The sequence below is a fragment of the Scleropages formosus genome, chromosome 16 (assembly GCF_900964775.1).
Source record: "Scleropages formosus chromosome 16, fSclFor1.1, whole genome shotgun sequence".
Taxonomy (NCBI): domain Eukaryota; kingdom Metazoa; phylum Chordata; class Actinopteri; order Osteoglossiformes; family Osteoglossidae; genus Scleropages; species Scleropages formosus.
Genome location: NC_041821.1, coordinates 5796500 through 5815750, shown reverse-complemented (window position 1 = coordinate 5815750; position 19251 = coordinate 5796500). Strand labels below are relative to the sequence as shown.

Below are 19251 nucleotides of genomic sequence, written 5' to 3'. Positions count from 1 at the left end.
ACTGGGAATAAAAACTCCTAGTTGTAGCGTTTGACTGTCAGCTTGCATGATGATGATAATAATAACAGAAGAAAATTTCCTCGGTGACACACACAATGAGATGAAGTTGTGTTAAGTGCCTTAGTAACTCAGTAACCCTCAGTCGGGAACAGCAGGAGGTCTAGCAGTTCAAGACATCACCTGGCAATTTAAAGACATGGGTTCAAATCCCTGAGCAGCTTAGTGTACAAACCTTATGTTTTAAGTCACTTTGGAGAAAATTCTGAAAAAAATGAAAAAATAACAAACAATAAATAATAACCTGCTGTAAAACAAGGACTTTTGAAGGCCGAGATCTCTAACCCGCCGCTGCAGAAGAGCAAGACGACCTCGAAGACGATGGGATCTGCAGACGGCGTGTTTCACATACGTGTCAGCAAGTGTGACGGATGGCACCTTGGGGAGCGAGGAGCCTGGAGACTGTGGCATCTAGCATCTGTGGTTAAAAGCATCTGGTGGAGGAGGGGAGGTCCGGGTTCTCCAATCCATTTCAAAGCAAGCCATTCCTCAACATCTTCTTGTCTCCCTGCCCCCTCCTCCCTTGTTTCCAAGTGACAGGCCTTCTGGGTAAACACTTCTATTCTATCCCAGTGGGAGCACACCTGGACGTCGACGAACAAGGAAGCGTCGTCCGGGAATTAGCGAAGCGACAGCATGTGTGCTGAATTAGACCAGGTCAGGCATGACGGGAATGGACTCATGAGGGAAGACAGCTGGAGCTGGCGGATGGAGTTCTCCTAACTCTTCCACTGATGTCATCTCAAAAGTTAACAGGTATTCGCATACCTTAGGGCACAAAACCTTTGCTGTTCTTAACAGAGTAAGGTAACACTTTTCTGGCCAAGTACTTTGGCACATACAAGAAATCTGACATGGTGGAAACAATGAATAATGAACTGTGAACATTAGATGTTGGTTAGCTTCTCTATTTGGTGAACAAGAGACTTTGCTCGATACACACAGTCCTGGACTTATGATTCTGTTCCTTTCCGACAGACCCTGCTACAAGTCACAGATTCCCTTATATTGTATTATATATAAACTACAAGGATATATGAACAATTAAGATACATGAAAGCTGTGTTGTTTAAAAGGGCTGATTTTTCCACCACTTGCACACATTAAAATACTTAATAGACACAGTATATTTACATGCTGCACTACTGTTTTCACTTTCATTACTAATTCTATTGTCTTTTGCTTGTTCTTTTCAGCACCACCAGAACACTCACTTTTTTGCCTGCCAGCCATTTTAAATAAAATGTAACCTGACATGAATCACAAATTAAGTTTTTCAAGCAAAATGCAGTCACTACAAGACACGCAAAAAAATAAGAAAAATGGCCTTGTTGTAGCAGCGCAGACAGCCAATGTCACTGCAGACCAGATGGAGCAGTTGGCGTTAGACCTAATGAGCAAACATCAGGACTTGAAAATACAATAATGTCGTTATTGTATTATAAGGAGAGCCTTTATAAGTCCGGGTCATCACAAATCTCGTATATCATAACTCAAGAGCTCCGTGTATGGATGAATTTTAGGATTCAGAATTAAGATAAAAATTATCTAAGTAAATATGGTCTCAAGTGCAGAGTCCAGGTAATAAAATAATCTCGCTACCACTTAAGAGACGCAACCTAAATTGTCTTCCCACAGTCACCAAAGGCCCCTGTATCCTTTCGTGGATCAAGCCTTGGCTCAGCACCAGGCTGAGTGAGAACACTACACAGACTTCAAGAAAGTCACGCACTGCCATATGCACGTCACTGCAAGTGTCTCTCCCTGCTACAGCTATTGCCGTCTTCTCTTGGGACGACTTGTCCTTGTCCCGCTGCCGGAGTCTGAAAGCTGGGAAATCCGGGGTGGTGTTGAGCAACATCTGGGAGAGGAGGTTTGTGTTCGCTGGAACGGCCGACTCGAAAGTGGACAAAGGGGGCTGGTGTAAAAGCAGCAGCTGTGACGGCAGGACTGATGAACAACAGGCTGAAAAGTCCCCAAAAGATCAGAGTGGCCGAGATTAGCACATCTCAGACTGAACCAGCTGGGATTTAGGGCTTGGGCTTATATCTCTGGGCTTCCACAGTGAAAACACAGAGAGCCATTCCCCCCCCCCGCTGTCAACTGTGTGTAATCGTTTCTGAGAGTGTGTTAATGCCGGTCGCCCCCAAACCAAACCCCCCCGCCAAGGTTCGCCGTTTCATAGCCTGCTGTTCCTTGTGCGCACACCTCCATTTGAATAACAGATGTCTATCTGCGGTCCCTGCGGCCCGTCAGGATGCTAAGCGTACCTCCCCCTGAGCTTTTCCCTGGTTGCAGATTTTTAAGAATACATAAATAAATGGATTACACACAACAGTGAGGGTCACAGTGGTTTCCATTCTGCTCACTGGAGGCTTTAAAGGAACACAAGCAAGTTTTATCTAATTACACACAGCATTATGCATTTATTACTGTACTAGCGAAGGAGGTAGGCAGCTATGATATATTCAAACTGCCTTGTAAAAAAAACCCACTAATGTTTTATTATTTTAGCCTTAAAACACAAAATAAACCCTTAATACAGATACATTACATTTCATTGATATCGTGTTTTTCTTCCTCCTTTTGTCCTTTTTTCCACTGCTTCAGTGGAAAGGTACATAAATACAGATTTATACACAAAACTTCAACCTAAACATAAGTCAGTCATGCCACATTAATCAGAATTCTGGACTGATGGTTAATACTGACCTCTCAGACCATTATGGATTTATGCTCCTGTTTCTCATTTCAGGTACCACTTCAAAAGAGTGTGTTGGTTCAGCATTCTCCAGGTAAGGAGAAACAGCACTGAAGACAGACGAAGGAGGTAAGAGCAATGGTCATGTCTGCTGTCTTTTACTCAAAGGACATAGATTCGAATCCCACTTTCTGCAGCAGTAGCCTTCATTAAGATACTTATCCTGAATCGACATGGTAAAAGTTAACCTCCTTGTAAGCAGCTTGTGCACAAACCTAAAATCTGAATTCGATTTGGAGAAAAGCATCAGATACACGAATATTAATAAAAAAATCTTCTCAGTCAGCATGAATCCCCGAGGGCTGCACTGTGGCAGATGAGGGAACGGCTCCATTGCGGAGAGACCGTTTACTCTGGAGGGGCCATCACGCGCCAAGACCCCATCGTGGCACACACAAGTGTACACAGTAGTTTTTCATCCTATACTAAAAAAAACCCCCACGTTGTATGATATCAAGCTTTGCAAGAAGTTCTTAACCTTTTCTAGGCTACAGACCCCTTTAAGAATGTGATGAAAGCAAAGGACCCCACAAAAAATGTCCATAAATAAATACTACACTCCATTTCACTGAAACTTGATTACCTTCACACAGAATTATATTGCAGTGGGAAGAGTAATAGTTTTAAACTTTTTTTCCATTGGTGTTTTCTCCCAAGCAAGTCTGTGCTTCACAGACCCCTGAAGTCCATGGACCCCAGATTAAGAGGTCCTAATTTACACACAGTTAATGCTCCTCAAAGAATGATGTATGAATACTCAAAAAAAAAAAAAAAAAAAAAAAAAAAAGAGAAATAAAACCATGCCTCTAGACAGAGCTGTGCTGCATTCAAGTGGATCAGTTAAGCAAACAACGAAGTGCAGCGTGATGGTGCAAGTAGAACTGTGGAGCTCCTGCAATCTCCCTTGTTGTCTGTTTATAAATTCACTGCAGGACCCCCCAAGAAAGCTCAAACCGCAAGAAAGGCAAACATGGGCAAAATCATTAAACACAGAGAGAAATGGCAACATCTGGGGAATAATTAATTTACCTAATAATTAATGAAAGGGCACAGTCGTGGCCTCCTCAAAGTAAACATGAAACACGGTCTCACGCCCCACTTTCAGCAATGTACTGAAGGGCAGAAGACACTCATTACTTCTAATTCTTTTTAGCAATCGAGATGAAACGAAAAATAACGACGAAAAACTGTAAACTTTATTAAACTTCATTAAAGTCAAAGTCCAGGATCATGTCTGCAGCGGTCACTCATGGCAGGCGACTGGCTCTGCAAATCATCTTGAGGGTTCTCGCAGGACGTGGCTGCTGAGTTCAGCCTTTGAAGCCGTCCGAGGGCACATCTCGTCCGGCGGCTCTGTTTATTCTGTTTATATGGTCTAAATAATTCCTGCCTCTTCTACCAACAGAGCTTTAACGACAATTAACAAGGCGAGGATGTGCAATGCGGGAGAAAACTGCATAATGAGAGCGATGAAATGGTCCCAAGGTGAATCGATACTCCTCACCGGCTGCACGACACGCCAGAAATTTCCCTCTAAATGGAGCCAATAGCAGGTTGAGTTTTCTTCGCATTTAAGTCCATTTAACTAATTTATTCCTGATTTCTATGTTCTTTTGGGAGACTTGTCGTCAGATCTGGTTGGTAATGACTTGCTCTGAAATAAATCCATCATAAACCTCGTTTTGCCGTTGGATAAATTTTGTTTTACGGCTCAAACCAGCTCCAGGATGGTGACGTCAATATGGCGCAAGATGGCAGCAACTTCTAATGACCCCATTAAACAAATTTGTTCTTGACTGGTTGGCTCCTTGTCACCGCTCACAAAACGAGGTGAAAATACTAAGAATGGAGATGTTACGCACAAAATAGGAAGCGCTCTTTCTGAAGCATTTATTCCCTTCTGTCAAGTTGTGCTGCCTATCAGAATAAGAAAGTGTATTTTGACAGTGTGCGATACACACTGTCCGTTGTCAGCCTACCAAGGACAAACTGGTACTATCTACGCACTCTCATTTCATAAATTTATGAAACAGAAAACACACAACTGACAAATTAGCTGCAAAAGGGATCAGGTGTGTAGACAAGTGAAAAGTAATTAATAAATTACCAAATAGAGTCAACACAATGAAAATGGACGCAAGCCAATTTTTGCCCACCTCCGTTTGGTGCCGGAATCCAATGGCAGCCTTCGCAAGCAATTACTGCACCCAAAAATCACATGAACGGCCAGGAGGTAATAAACTATTAGCAAATCATCGTTGCGCTTGTGAGCCCAACCTTCAGGACGGCAAACATCTTAATGTGGTCAGCGGGATGGCATGCCGCCACCCATCCGGTGCTTCAGATAGGCCTGTACGCTGCCTCCTGCATCGGCGCGGCCTTCTCCTAATTGTCAGCCATCAGCAGTAATTTACTTCGCTGGCCACCAAACAGCTTGATAAAGAACCAGATCCTAATTACACATTGCTTGCTGCCATCCCTTCTACCCAGAAAGAGGGGTTTGCAGGACCACTGCTTGCTTCACAACTCTGTGCTGAAAAAGGGGGCACATGGGGGGAAGGGACAGGGCGGGGCCGGATCAAAGGGCCGTGCCGGAGTTTTTCTAAAGCACGAGTTCGGCCCCCGGTAAGTTTACTTTGCGTCCGGCCAGGCCGTACGAGCGCCGTGAAGGGATCATAGCTAACCCAGACAGACAGGCACTGCGCAGCACGAAAGGCAGCCGCTTCCTCGTGCTCCTTGCGGGTCAGTTCCAGGGGCCGTGTTAGCGTTTCCGCGCGGGGCCCTTAGCCCGCTGCCCGGCTGCTGCCCGTAATTAGCTTGGACAGCCCTGGCTCCGAGAGCGGCAGAGAGGCTGCGCCGTAATGAGCTCAGCTGGGATTAGCAGGACAGGGCAGGGAGCCGAGAGATCGCGGGGGGTGGGGAGGTGTGTGTGTGGGGGGACGGGGCCTCCCGTATCACATACGAAACAGGGAGATCAAACAGGCGGCTGGCCGGTCGGGTTATTCCCCCCACTGCGCCAGCCCGCCCGCCGGCCCACACCTCAGTGTGCGAAGCACGGGCAGAGACACCTGCAACGGTCAAGAGGCACGTTAATTAAGACTGTTTCACCGCCGGGTCAGACGGGTCCTGTCGCTAACGCTGAACGTGTCACTAGCCCGATGGGAGCCGACTGCCACGACCACGATCAAAGAGTTTTGTCTGTGCCACCGCCTATTTACAGCATCTTTTTCAAAATCATGTACGTGCAGACATGCATTATTTACATGTGTATACGATAAAATCGTGGTGTTTATCCAGTAAAATCATACCCCAGAGCTGCAATTACGGCACCGACCCGCAGCATCTCACGAAAAAACCTGCTGGCGAAATTCTTTTAATGAAGCCATGTTTTCGCTCACCAGCGGCTCTCTAAAAGGAGGGGACAGAGGAGGCAGAGGACGTCACTAACTTTCTGATCTTCTTCGAGCCAAAATCAAAGACCAGACACACTTCAGCAGTTAGAAACCAGTTAATCCCCCCTTTTAATCCTAACGTGTGAACGATACGTCTCTCATTTTACAAATGAGAGAGGGCTAATGATGTTCGGTTAGTACCCGGCGGCAGCTGATAATGAGAGCGGAGAGGTGGTGTGGAGTTCTTTGGGATGCTGCGGAAGGACCAGGCAGAGGGGTGCGTGTCAGATGGGCTTTGCGAACCACTTTACGAACCACTTTACTGCACCACAGCATGTTATGTACTGCTAGGACTTACTTTTCTGCGAGCAGCTTCTTGCTGTGTCGCTTGAAGTAAGCCAGCTCGTTCCAGACGGCATCACTGTCCTCCTGCCGGAGCTGCCAGGGCTCTGCTCTCTGGATCCGGCCCTTGGGTCTGAACACGAACACGGGACCTTAGCATTAGCACTACATGACGCTAAATCACAGTGCCCTCAACTGTGTGAAAAGTGAGACATGTCTGTTCAGGTCAGCAAAAAAAAAAAAAAAAAAAAACACCACACAGTAGACGAGACGTTACGCACACCGCATGTGAAATAGCTCAGACAACAGCAAACACGAGATGCACATTTCCATATGGATTACTCTCTTATGAACTCTCAGAATCTTCTAGACTCCAAACAATAACCTGTGACATGTGGCATAAATGTAATGGGTGGCCAATTAAGCAGATGTGAGTGTGAGATCATACGGCGCACAGGAGCTGTGCACGCTCTCCAGCAGCCTCACTGCAGAAGTCGATAAAGTGATAGATTAGAAAGCCTTTCTTCCGCTTAATACCTTAAAGCAGATTTGAGGAGCACACACAGGCAGCTTGCAGTGAAAATCAGCATTTTTCACTGTGGTCTTTCAGTCGTACCAGAGCCTTTTTTCTTATTGCTCGGATGGATTGAGGAGCTGCAGAAGTATGATGCTGCACACTCCTTCCCCGACAGCGAACGTGGTTTACTATTCAGACATTATCACTTTCCGCAGGACACAAAAGGGAGCGGCTTTGATTCTATAAATCGCTTTATTACAGCCACTTTGATCAGGGCGCAGATATTTTAATGTTATTTAATTTTATTTACTTATCCCACAACCCCAGTCTGATTAAAAAAACTTTTTAGGGAATTACTTCTCACCCCTTTTATGATGTTAAGTAAGTGCAGGGATAATCGTGAACGACATGCCAGTTACGCCTGCCCGCTGCAGAGATGGCCGGATGAATGCAAATGAGGGTCTGCGAACATGGTAATTCGACGCTGTAATCCTCAGCGCTGCCCTCGCAGGTAGATTTCCCAGCTCCTGACTGAAAGAGTGCTGGGATTCCACAGACTGACACTGACCGCCAGGGGACTGAGCGCCGAGCTCCTCACACAGATATACGCAATTCCGAGCGCTTTCCGGCCCCAGTGGACAGAGAGCAGGATCACACTTCTGTCACAGGTGTAATGTTCTCCAGAACCCCCTTAGCCTTGCAGGCTGAACACACAGAGCCAGAGCGAGCTGATGTCAAGCTTTCCTGTTGGACTTGTTCGGCTTCACCATGCTATCTTAACACCGGCCGTTTAAGTCTTTGCCCCAGTCAGGTTAGCAGCAGCTCTGAGGCCTGACACTTCAAGGGTGCAGTTAAGTAAAAAAATACATATGACAAATCCCTACAGTTTAACAGCATAAGAAACAAAAAGCAGCTGAACTACAATGGTGATATGTATTTATCGATATGACTAAATAAATAGGATGCCCGACATTCTGAAAGTACATACACTATAGTAAAGCAAGAAATGTTGGCACTTATTCAGATAACCTTAAAAAAGGCTGTCTAACCGTGATGTAAAACAGTGCTAATACCACCACTTCATCATACACGCTTGTCCCAAATTACGATACCAACCTGCAGCAACTGAATCATATTTCAGACATTTTTCTTTTCATACAGCAGAACATTGCATGAAATATTTCCTGTGCTCCTGTTGCTGAGCCCTTAGTCAAGGTTCTCACCCTCAATTGAAATTGTAAAAAAAATACCCAAATCTATAAATGCGCAAATTATATGCAGCTTAGTGTAAAAAAACCTCACGCTGTAGGTTACTTTTGGAGAAAACATTCAGCTAAAACAAGCAAATAAATTAAAGTAAAAAAGGCGTTAAAATGAGACTAACACAACCGAATGGCAGGTCCCCTTTGGGACTGAAACTCTGACCTTTCACCTTATCAGCTCTGCTCTCTCTGGGTTAATTAAAGAAGCCAACCCAGTGGTGGGAGTCTGGGTGAAAGAAGTGTGTGTTCATCTCTGAAGAGCTCCACTACGTGAATACAGGAAGAACAGCGTATTATTTCAACATACCTTAATTATCCTTCAGTGAGTTAGGGGTTGCTTTGTACGAAAGTAAATACAAAGTGCAAGGAAATAATCCTTGCTTTAAATCAGATCAGTTGATCCTGCATTTACCCATTTATAGAGCTGGGACAGCGTACTGTATCAATGTAGGGTAAGCAATAGGAGTAACATACACAGACTAATGATACACGTTTACAATGTTCTACAGCTTTACTGAGAAACTAAGGAGTTAAACTGCAGACGAATGAAGGCACTGAAATGTGTCCCAAACAGACCAGAGACTTGGATCAATATTTCTTCATAAACACATGTTAAAGTTTCAAGGAAGAAGATCAATGTGCAATATAGCTGCTGTTGTGCCTTCAAGGTGCGAGTGTACTGACTGGGTGAGCGAAGGACATTCTGTTTTACACACAAATCACTGCGAACCACTTACAGTCCCTGCGCCTCCTCGGCCTCCCTCAGCTGCTCCTTCACGCTCTTGTAGTTGGTCTGAATGAGGCGGAGGCGCTCGTGTCGCTTTTCATGTGCCCTTCTCAGTTCCTCGATTTCCTGCCCCTGCGGAACACAAGCGCACAAGGTCATACATACATACTCATATTCTCACTGAGACGCGTTCACGGATGCAAGGCACATTATCTTGGGCTGAAGTGCGGCTCATTCTTGGCCACCTGGATAAAGGTTAACACCCCAGGGAAACAAATTGCTGTTTTTCCTTGTACCGGTCTCTGCGATCAGAGACAGGTGGAGGGGATGCACTTCTCTAGTTACCACACACAAACACCTGCACCTAGTTGCAATGCCTCTCAATTAACCTTTCTGTATTGCTATGGTCAACATAGTGAACAATTTTGTACCCCAAACTGTACTCTGCCACTTTATCCCAGATGACTTCAGCTGACTCCACCTCCCCAACACTGCACAAGAGAGTGCGAAGCTCATGCCCCGAAGCAGGTCATTCACACCACATATTACCACATTATAAATACTTTTCATATTGACAGATTAAGTAGATGTTTTAAAACACTTAACAAGGACTCAGTTAAAAAGTGTCAAAGACAGCTGAACCCAAACCTGGTGTGAGTCCTGGTGCCACCCAACCCTCTTCCTGGCTGCCCACCACCAAGACCACTTATCCTCACCCACTGAAACCTTGTCACTTTTGATTGCTGGTGAATATTATGCCCTTTCACCAGCTATGAAAAACCTAAATTACATGAGATTTTGGGGTGAACTTATGGATTTTCCTGACAAAAGGACCCCCCCCCCCCATTATTTTGACCTTAAGAGCAAACTGTTTAAACAAGCAGGGCTAAAAACAGGCCTGGTTTCTGCTTGAGTGGCCATCACTGGGGAGGCTTGGTGGGCACTTCAGAAGGGAAGAGCTTGTTTACCACCGATATGACGCTGCTGCCCTGCCGAGAAGGAAATGCAGGCTTTGGACCCTGTTATTATTAACAAGGACAAAGAGAACGAGCACGGCAACGAGTGCCGTGACAAGTATGGATTTACTGCTGGAGACTCGCAGAGGACATGGGCTGTGCCATGGCGGCTGGAGGCTGCACTCCTCCTAATGAAAGAGTAGGAATAAAAGGGCTGTCAGAATGACAGCACGTTATGTACATCATCGCCTTCCTGACCTTTCAGGGCCGCCCAACCCAGCACCCCTCCACCCCTGTAGATGCTGGTCATTTAACAAGCCCATTTTCCCTAACTCACATGTATAAAAATTGAGAAGCGGGACATACTGTCCAACATTTTCATCTTTCTCTAAAACAAATACATGCTACGTGAATCCTACCGTATCCATACAACACTGCTTCTTAAAAATGAGATGCCTTCTGGACTTAAGTCTCAATCCAGTTCAAAATAAAGTTAGCATTTCTTTGTCAAATGTCAAACATACAGTGACTCTGGGACACAAATCAAAGCCAGATGCTACAGGAGCAGTAAGAAGGCTGAAGAAATGCATCGATCGGGATGGGCAGACGAACAGTGTGGCGACAAGAGATGCAGATGCCCAGACTCCACCCAATGTAAATGATTCGTGTTCTAATGCAGGCTTGTGGTGCTCTGGAGTCCCAGGAACACGGTGTGACACTGGGTACAGTGTACTGTGCAGGAATCTTACACTCATTTCTTTGCACATGCACACACCTAATGGGCAATTCACAGTGAGAAATTCACCTGAAACAGGTGTGTTTGGACTGTGGTAGGAAACCTGTGTGAACACGGCAAAAACATGAAAGCTCCAAGCAGACAGAGTGCATCTGAATCCACAGTGCAGGAGCTGCGGGGCGCTGGTGCTACCTGCTGCACCAGCATGCTGCCCTGGCGCACAATTCTTTAGGTTGAACTGAAAGAATTGCAGGCCTTTATTAGAACCCTGAGAGTAATTCCTGTTAAACTAAGGTCATCTCAGTAACGATCGGTGTGTGATTGCAGAGCACGCAGAAAGGGGCCACAGGAACAGCCACTTCTCCTCTGACACTCACTCTTTCTTAATGCTGCCAAGGACTTCAACTCCAATTCCGCATACTCCTTAAAAGGAGGGCAGAGGGGGTGCTCACATGCCTCACTTCTCACCTTCAGCTGGAGCAGCTCCTCCAGGTCCCGGATCCTGCGCTCTGCCAAGGAGGCCTGGCTCACCTCCCCGCTGGGCCTCCCGCCACCACCCGCTGGGGATAGGGACCTCGAGCGCTGCACAGGTGCATCCTGGGAAAGGAAGTCAGAACACACCAGAGTAGGCCTTAACACTGCTTTATGGGAAGCATGCAAAATTAAAGCACGCATAATTGAGAATACTAATAATGAATTATATTTTAAAAAAGGAGAAAGAAGAAAAACCTAAACAGAATACCAAAGGAATTACAAGCAGAAGTACCACAGAGCTACCACTAAAGGTTTTCCCTGTGACTAGCTAATGAGTATGTTCATTTACATTTACATTGTTTCTCTCACAATAATGATGTCCCATCAGGGAAGACTAAAGGGTTATAGATTCAGAAATGCAAGAAGCCTCATTACAAAGGAGAGGAGGGAGGCTGGCCTAATTGCTCTTGGAAGACCCCAGGTTACACTTGATAGGACAACTGGAAACTACTGGGACACGATTCCTCAGTCTTTGAAATACTTAAACATGCTGCAAAGCAGCCGGAAAAATCTGCCGCAAGAATATAAATCTGGGAAGGCGCACCTCGCGGCGAGGGCTGACCAGATGGTGGTTGAACATGTCATGTGACTCAGACGATAATGTCTTAAGAGCAGGCTAGGAAATATGATGGGAGTTGTAGAAATAAAAAGTACAGGCAGATTCTGAAAGCCAAATCAGATGGTGGAAATGAAAAGGAGTTCTTGACAGAAGACAAGGAAGGAAGTGACGACAGGTATCTTAAAGGCAATCAAATTTCCCCAAATACTCTACTAGTATGAAACACCTGCACCACATTAAACCAACCTTAAACCAAGTAATTGGAACAAACAAAAGAAGTCACAGCATTCAACATGTTTTCACTTGGCAACTGAAAATGTGCCCCTAGTAAAAACTATTCGCATCAGAGCATTTTATCATACACGAAGAAGTTAATGTCTTGTACTGTGAACAGGGTACACGGTGTAACTGCCACCAGCAGTTTACTTTGAAATGACACAAGCAGAACAGGTTCTGAAACACATGCTGTTAATCTGCTCAGTGCCTACTGTGAAAACAGCTTAGTTTCCTGCCAAGCACATTCTGAGATTAATTCTGCAGGACTGTCTAACGCCTGGATGGTACAGTGGTTAATACTCATGTTTCACAGCATGGGTTCGAATCTCGCTAAGTCTGTGTAGAGTTAACACGTTCTCCACTTGTTTGCGTGGGTTTCCTCCCACAGACCAAAAACCTGTATTTCTGCTGAACTTTTGACTCTAAATTGTTCCTCGTGAGTGAATTTGTGTGCGATTGACCAGTTACGGACTGCCATCCCACACAGGGCGTTCCCTGCCCATGCTTCTGGGACAGGCGCTGGACCACCGTGAATCTGTACTGGATAACATGTAACTGACAGTGGATGCTTAGGAATACAGTTCTGGCAATAAGGCCAGGGATGTGACAAAGTTCAAATTCAGAAAAAGTTGTCAGAACTACACAGCTCATTATAAGCCTTATTTGATACGTATACGCATTGCTGTCCACGAGTCCAGCACATGAGAGGCTGTGATGATTAAGGATTGTACAGTACTACACGCACACCGCTATACACCTTGATATGCGAATCACTACTCAGTGATTTGCACATATATTCCCATATCGATTACAAAGTGAAGTGCGTCAGGCCTACTTTGTAATACTTTGCATACCATGTATGCCATTGTGGGCTACTGTAAGATGATTTCGGTAAGTTCACATGTATGTCGCTTGTTCCAAGTATTTAAGTGGAAATACTTACAGTATGATATAAATGATGCTTACCTTCGTAGTAATATTTAATCTGAGCATAAACCAATGGTTTTTGAATTGCTGAAAGAAAATTACTCCTCTGTGGAAAGTAGATACCAAATAAATATGCTTTTTATCTTTTAATTCATATGTGTAACCACATCTGCATCCATATGGATTTATAAATTTCAACCCGCACTCAACGGAGACGGATTTAAATCAGCTCTGTCACATCCCTAATTGCAGTTCCACTTGTACGGCACTCTCATGGTCATCTGAACTTACCTTTGGAACAGGTTATCTAGAAACTAATGTCAAAGAGGGTATTTGAACATGGCAGTTTCAGGAAAGTCAAAGCTTGTCAGTGTAATGTTACCCAGTGCGGTCAAGGGGATCACACTACAGAATTCAACGAAGGTCTACAGAAGCAGTGGACAAAGCAAGTGAAATGATGAAGGGCCTCGCAGATGCTGAACAATCCATTATTATGTGGTCTGCAGGAAAAAAAAGGCGAGCCACGGGCCGGGGTCGTCTGGCGCTCTCTCTGATCTCCTGCCAGCCCCGACTGGACGCAGTGCCCGAGGACAGAGCGCGTGAGTCGGCGGAGCGACTGGCAGCTGGCTTGTGGCGACGTCCGGTCCTCCGGGCGCAGCGCAGCACTCGTTGTAATGACTTTAACAGTGTTTGAAACACCGCTAAAGGAAAACACTGTTGGGTGGGGGAGGGGCGAGTGTGGGCATCTTGAGGAAAGCCCACGACACAGGGCTCTTGGTGGGGGGGTCAAACTGCCATCAAAGTGCCTACTCACAACCCCGACTTTGTGTCCCATGTGCCGAGAGCGAAGGGGCGGCTCACCCGGTGTCCGCAGCGAGCGCACAGTGATGGCTTTTCACGCGGTTTGAAGTGCTTTGGAGAGAGCGAAGAAAGAGCGCATTGAGGCCTGACACAGAACACGCTGCGCTGCAGGCCATCTAACGACAGGGACTCAAATGTTAACATTTTTAAACAGCCCAACGGTGAACAGAAGCCCTGCACAAAACAGCAGAACTACACAAAACAAGTGCCTGCAGATTATACTGCTGTGATATGACAGTGATTTTTGAAGCACTACATGCTATATGATCTTCTCTATGGACCATGGCTACAGAACAAATAGAAAACAGTTTTTCAGAGGAAAAACTGCAAGAAAAACTAACCAGCATACAGCATCACGTAATATACCTAATAATTAATATCAATATCGGCCATATTTAAATCAACTGAAATGTAACAAAAATATAACACATTTTTACTCCGATGAGCAAAATCGATTGGAACTACTCAGCAAACTATCTGACTGCATCCGACAGTGAGGTATGGAAACAACATTTCAAATTAAATTCCTAGCAGGTCTGAAGTTGTGTGCTTTTAAACACGAGCCCAGTTCAAAAGCACAGTTCTGGAATATTGAGACCGTAAATAAAGCACGACACAATGTTTGCATAATCCTGCGGTTCTTGAGGCTCCGCTTACTATATTTTCTCAAGGGCAGAAAGAGCCAGCGAGCGAGCGGATGTGTGTGCGCGCATGCGTGCACACACACATTTGGAGGAGGAACGCATTTTCTACAGAGATATCACACCGAACGCAACACAGCTGTGACCCGTTACGAAAACATAACACAACATTTGAATTATAAAGTGTGTTAGACACTTCAAACTGAACCAGGGCCAGTGTTCTGGACCAAACATCTGTGGGCTGGATGTTTTGCAAGCGGGTTTCATGTATACAAAATCACAGTATGAAAATGAAAGAAGCAAGAGTTTTGAGAAGCTCATCCCTGAACAGTTCTGTGTTGCCTTTAACGTTACCAACTGGGACCAGTTCAACATGAGCTCCTCTGTCGCAGCAGCTCCGTACTGACCTTAATAAAGAGCCCTTGCCAGGAGACCCCAGCCTGTGTGAGAGTGCAGACAAGACGGCATTTGACCGCTGAACACCTAAATGTGAGCGGCGTGCCACACGAGGCCTGGTTCTCCTCTGCGTGAGAAGGCCAAGCTGATCAATGGACTGTGAAAAGAAGCCCGAGGCAGGAGACCTGCAGGGCAGCCCTGGAGAACTGACCAACGGAAGGAACGTCAGCCTTGCACACCTAGAGATGTGTCCGGGGGCCACGACGAGCCCTGCCCTCCTTCTTCCCACCCCCTGCTCATCAGGAGGAGTTTACCCAGGAGGAGCCCTTCGCGGTTTGTGATGCCAAATACCTCCTTTTGACCACTAAGAAAGATCAGGATTTTTTTTTTTTATTAACTTTGTATTTAAGAGGCAATTATAAACTACTTGTTTAATGAAGGGTCTAGTGGTCCAGAGACTATCCCAGAAGCATAGGGCATGAGGTAGGGTGCATTGTGGGTAAGATGCCAGCCCCTCACAGTACACACACAATTCACACACACACACATTTTCGGAACCGCTTGTCCCATACGGGGTCGCGGGGAACCGGAGCCTACCCGGTAACACAGGGCGTGAGGCCGGAGGGGGAGGACACACACACAATTCATTCATACATAAATGGTGGCAGTTGATATGCTGCTTTTACATCTAAGGATCACAGGTTCAAATACCACCTGCAGCTGTAGTACCCTTGAACCTTGCTCCAGTAACATTATCCAGCTGTATTCATGGATAAATAACTGTAGGTAGATTAACATGGCAAGTCACTCTGGAGGAGCATCAGTTAAATGAACAAATGTAAATATATACACTAAAAGATACTCAAAGACACCAATCTACCTGAATACATGTGTGCTTGGTTAAAACAATGTCAAATGAACATTTTCGTAATGAATATCACTGATATGTCAGAATTCTGATATCAACAGAACGTTCACAAACAGCAACTTCACGTCACATGTGGTTTGGTGTCCTGACATCGGCTGCAGGGTAGTGTCGGGATCACACTTCTGTACCTGGCGTGTTTGGCAGAGACGTTGCGTGTTCTGGTTCTGGATGAGGTTGCCGGTCCATCGAGGATCCCTGGTCACAGTCGACTCCTGGTCACACAAATTGGACTGGAGCGGCTGAAACGAAAAGCCCACCTGTTCCTTCACACAGAGCCACAACCAGATAAACAAAGGCGCTTTCTCTCTCTCTCTCGCTCTCTCTCTCTCTCTCACACACACACACACACACACACACACCTTCTTCTGGACAAGAACCATCACATCAGACATCCTCCAAAAGTGTAAGATCACACGCTGTTTACAAAGAAACAAACATCGGGAAAAAAGACTAAAGGACATAATATGAAAAATTACTACTTTTCAATTCAGCTGGTGTGCTTTATATATTTAATCAGAAATTATATTTGCGGTATACATTTGAATTTCATCTTTAACTTAATTGATTGGGTGAAGTCGGTTGCCTTCCCACAATGAGCTGTGCAAACGCACACAAAGTAAAGGCAGAGAGCAGAGTACCGCTGTGTCTCTGAAAGACAAGCCCCCCTTATGAGGGGAATAAATAGTGTAAGTGCTGCTTCAGTGCAGTCCTCAATCTGCTAACTGTGCATTACGTGTCAAGGTGTAATTACTGGAACCTGACAAGCTGCCATTGGCACCTGTTTTTTAATGACTGAATTATTAAAAAAAAAATTAAAAAAAAAAAACGACGACAACAACAACAACACTGTCGTCACCCCTCACATCCTGATCACACTTATCAAAACTGGGGGTGAGTTTGGCATCTGGGCGTGACCTTGTTAACTGCGAGGGTAATTAAGTTTAACCAATTGGGAGAGGGGATGATAAATTATTAGCGGCAAGATTTTGTTCACATTTTATTAAATTGGCCTGTCAAAAGGGTCGGCCAAATTATCTGGGGCCTCGTTTGTTGGAGGTTGGCCATATTGCCACATCTGTTACAATTATTTATAATTTTGGCGGTTGAAAACCAACTGAGTTCGGCATCCTCCACGTAAAGCAATTTACAAACGATGTGATGAGGGAGTCTTTGAGCCTCCCCCTTATTCCTCGCCAGCAGAAAGGCGCGCTGTAATTACCGAACACGATTAGGTTCTTTGGGGAGCCCGTCTTGCGCCTGTAGCCGCGCGGCGAAGTGGCGGGAACATATGGCGGGACCTGTGATTGGGCTCCCTGCGGCTCGCGACCACCCTGCCGCTCAGCCCTTGAGCTGAATGTGAACGCGCCCCGCACGGGCGCGGTTCGTGGCACAAAACAAATCCGATCACTGTTAATTACCAGGCAGCCGTAACAGTCTCCCCCCGCCCCCCTCGTGTCTGCGCGCCGGCGGGGCTCCGGGGAGCGGGTCCTGTGGACAGGGCGAGCAGTTCAGGAGAGCGGGACCCCTGTGCACAGCCGGGCTGACCCAGCTGCCTCCAGCGCATGGCTGGAGCGCATTAATGAGACACAACACACAGGGCTGTGCATTAATAAGACCACTTGAGCTACAGAAAGCAAGCACAAAAAAAAAAAAAAAAAATGTTCTTAATACATGTAGCGCTGCACAAACTTCAGATATACTTCAGTATAACAATTATATTATTTTGGATGAAGATGTAAACCATGCTGAAAGAAAATGAAGGACAATTAGAAGAGATTGCTCGAAATTCTCATTCACCACTGGGGAAAAAAACTGCAAAACAGTGACACCACACCACAGGATTGTATCTACATTCTAAAACCAAAAGCAGCTCAAATTCAGCGAATATGAGTCATTCCTCAAAACTGCCAAGAAATGAAATGCCTTGAGCCAGTTCGCACCCATCACAAAATTCCTCTACAAAAATTCTTATGGACCCTCCATTTAAATGTATATGAAAATAAAAGCAACATCTCTTACAACTGGGCCATACTGACAAATTTTTCTTCTTAAAATGCTGAAGTGCATCCACAAAACAACTCATCACGTTCATTCTAGTTAACACTTTTTCAGAGCTGAAATCTGGTTCAAGTGAGCGATGCTTACAAACACCCAAACATTTGTAACCGAAACACATACGGACATTTCAATATTCTAGAAGGCTCTGTTCTGAGTGTTATTAATCCGCTCAGCCATCTTTGCAGCCGTTCATCCAAACACGACCCCTTGTAACGGGCAGAGCGCCGGGAACGGACACTTTAATTATACATCTGACAGCTTTTGATTCAGTAACACTAATAACCAGACGGAGGCAGATGTTGCAAACTATAGCGGTAGCTGTGGGGAGATCCAAATCTCCGAGCTGCGGCTGTTCCTTTCGCATTAAAAAACGAGAGCGGAAATGGAAAACTCTCTGTAACTCCTGGGACTTTTTTGGTGGGGGGGGGGGGGGGGGGGGCGGGAGGGATAACTGTTTAAACTTCTCTTAGTTTCTTTCAAACTTAAATTTACCAGTTCTTGAAGCCCTAGCTTTTCCAAAATATATTTTCAATTACGGTGATACTTTATGTTATGTATATACACCCTTTAAGCCCTTTGTTTCTCAGTCTTGGCCCTGATGTGGTAAAATTACCACCCTCTGCCCCTCAGAACTGCTGAATGCCTTCCAGCATTCAACAAGGGTCTCAAATGTTTACTTTCTAATTCCATTTCCCTCCTGAGACTGACAGTTTTGTCACTTGGTCCTTCACCACATCTAACGTAGCCATTTCCCTACTTTTTTGTATTTAAAGTACTAGAATGTATGCTGGGGAACTGCGGTATCAAGTCAACAACCTGCACTTTAATAAGTGTGTTTATATGTAAATATTCCAGTGAAACACACTTTTGTGTATTCTGAACTGTAAGCCAATTTAAAACACCATTTTTATGCCCCCCCTTATATTCAAGAGTCAGAGGCATGAGGTTCACGGGGAGACTAAAATCTGAAAGCAATGAAAAAGAACTGACGGACCTTCCTCATCCCCCCCATCGAGAAGCAGTCCAACCACGGTTTTTCAGTCAACCAACAGGCAAAATGACTGGATGGAGAGCTCTGACCCTTGTGACTGACTTGACCCCCTGACCCTCCTGGGAGAGGCTGACTGTGACTCCTCTAGACCGTGTGGAAGGTCTGCAGCAAAGATACTATTGCTGAATCTGCTCAATGGGCAAACCACTGCAGCTGAAACTTCCACAAATTATGTATCCATTCAATCTCCCATGGAGTTATTCGAATATGCTTCACTTCTCAGACTGCTCTCAGAGCCTTTGGAACTTTGGTTCAACACTGGCAACAAGT

The 19251-nt window shown here is 45.4% G+C and overlaps 1 protein-coding gene across 2 annotated transcripts in view; it reads right to left on the bottom strand.

The window, feature by feature from the left end:
• cntln (centlein, centrosomal protein) overlaps positions 1-19251 on the bottom strand; it is a 61492-nt gene that overhangs the window by 25685 nt on the left and 16556 nt on the right. Inside the window, exons 10-13 of one of the 2 annotated variants that reach the window (XM_029259229.1) lie at positions 16001-16111; positions 11219-11347; positions 9069-9190; positions 6569-6685 (exon numbers count right to left, since the gene is read on the bottom strand). In XM_029259229.1, coding sequence (XP_029115062.1) covers positions 6569-6685; positions 9069-9190; positions 11219-11347; positions 16001-16111 — 479 coding nt within the window. The remainder of the gene's footprint in view (positions 1-6568; positions 6686-9068; positions 9191-11218; positions 11348-16000; positions 16112-19251) is intronic. The other variant, XM_029259230.1, reaches the window with a different exon arrangement.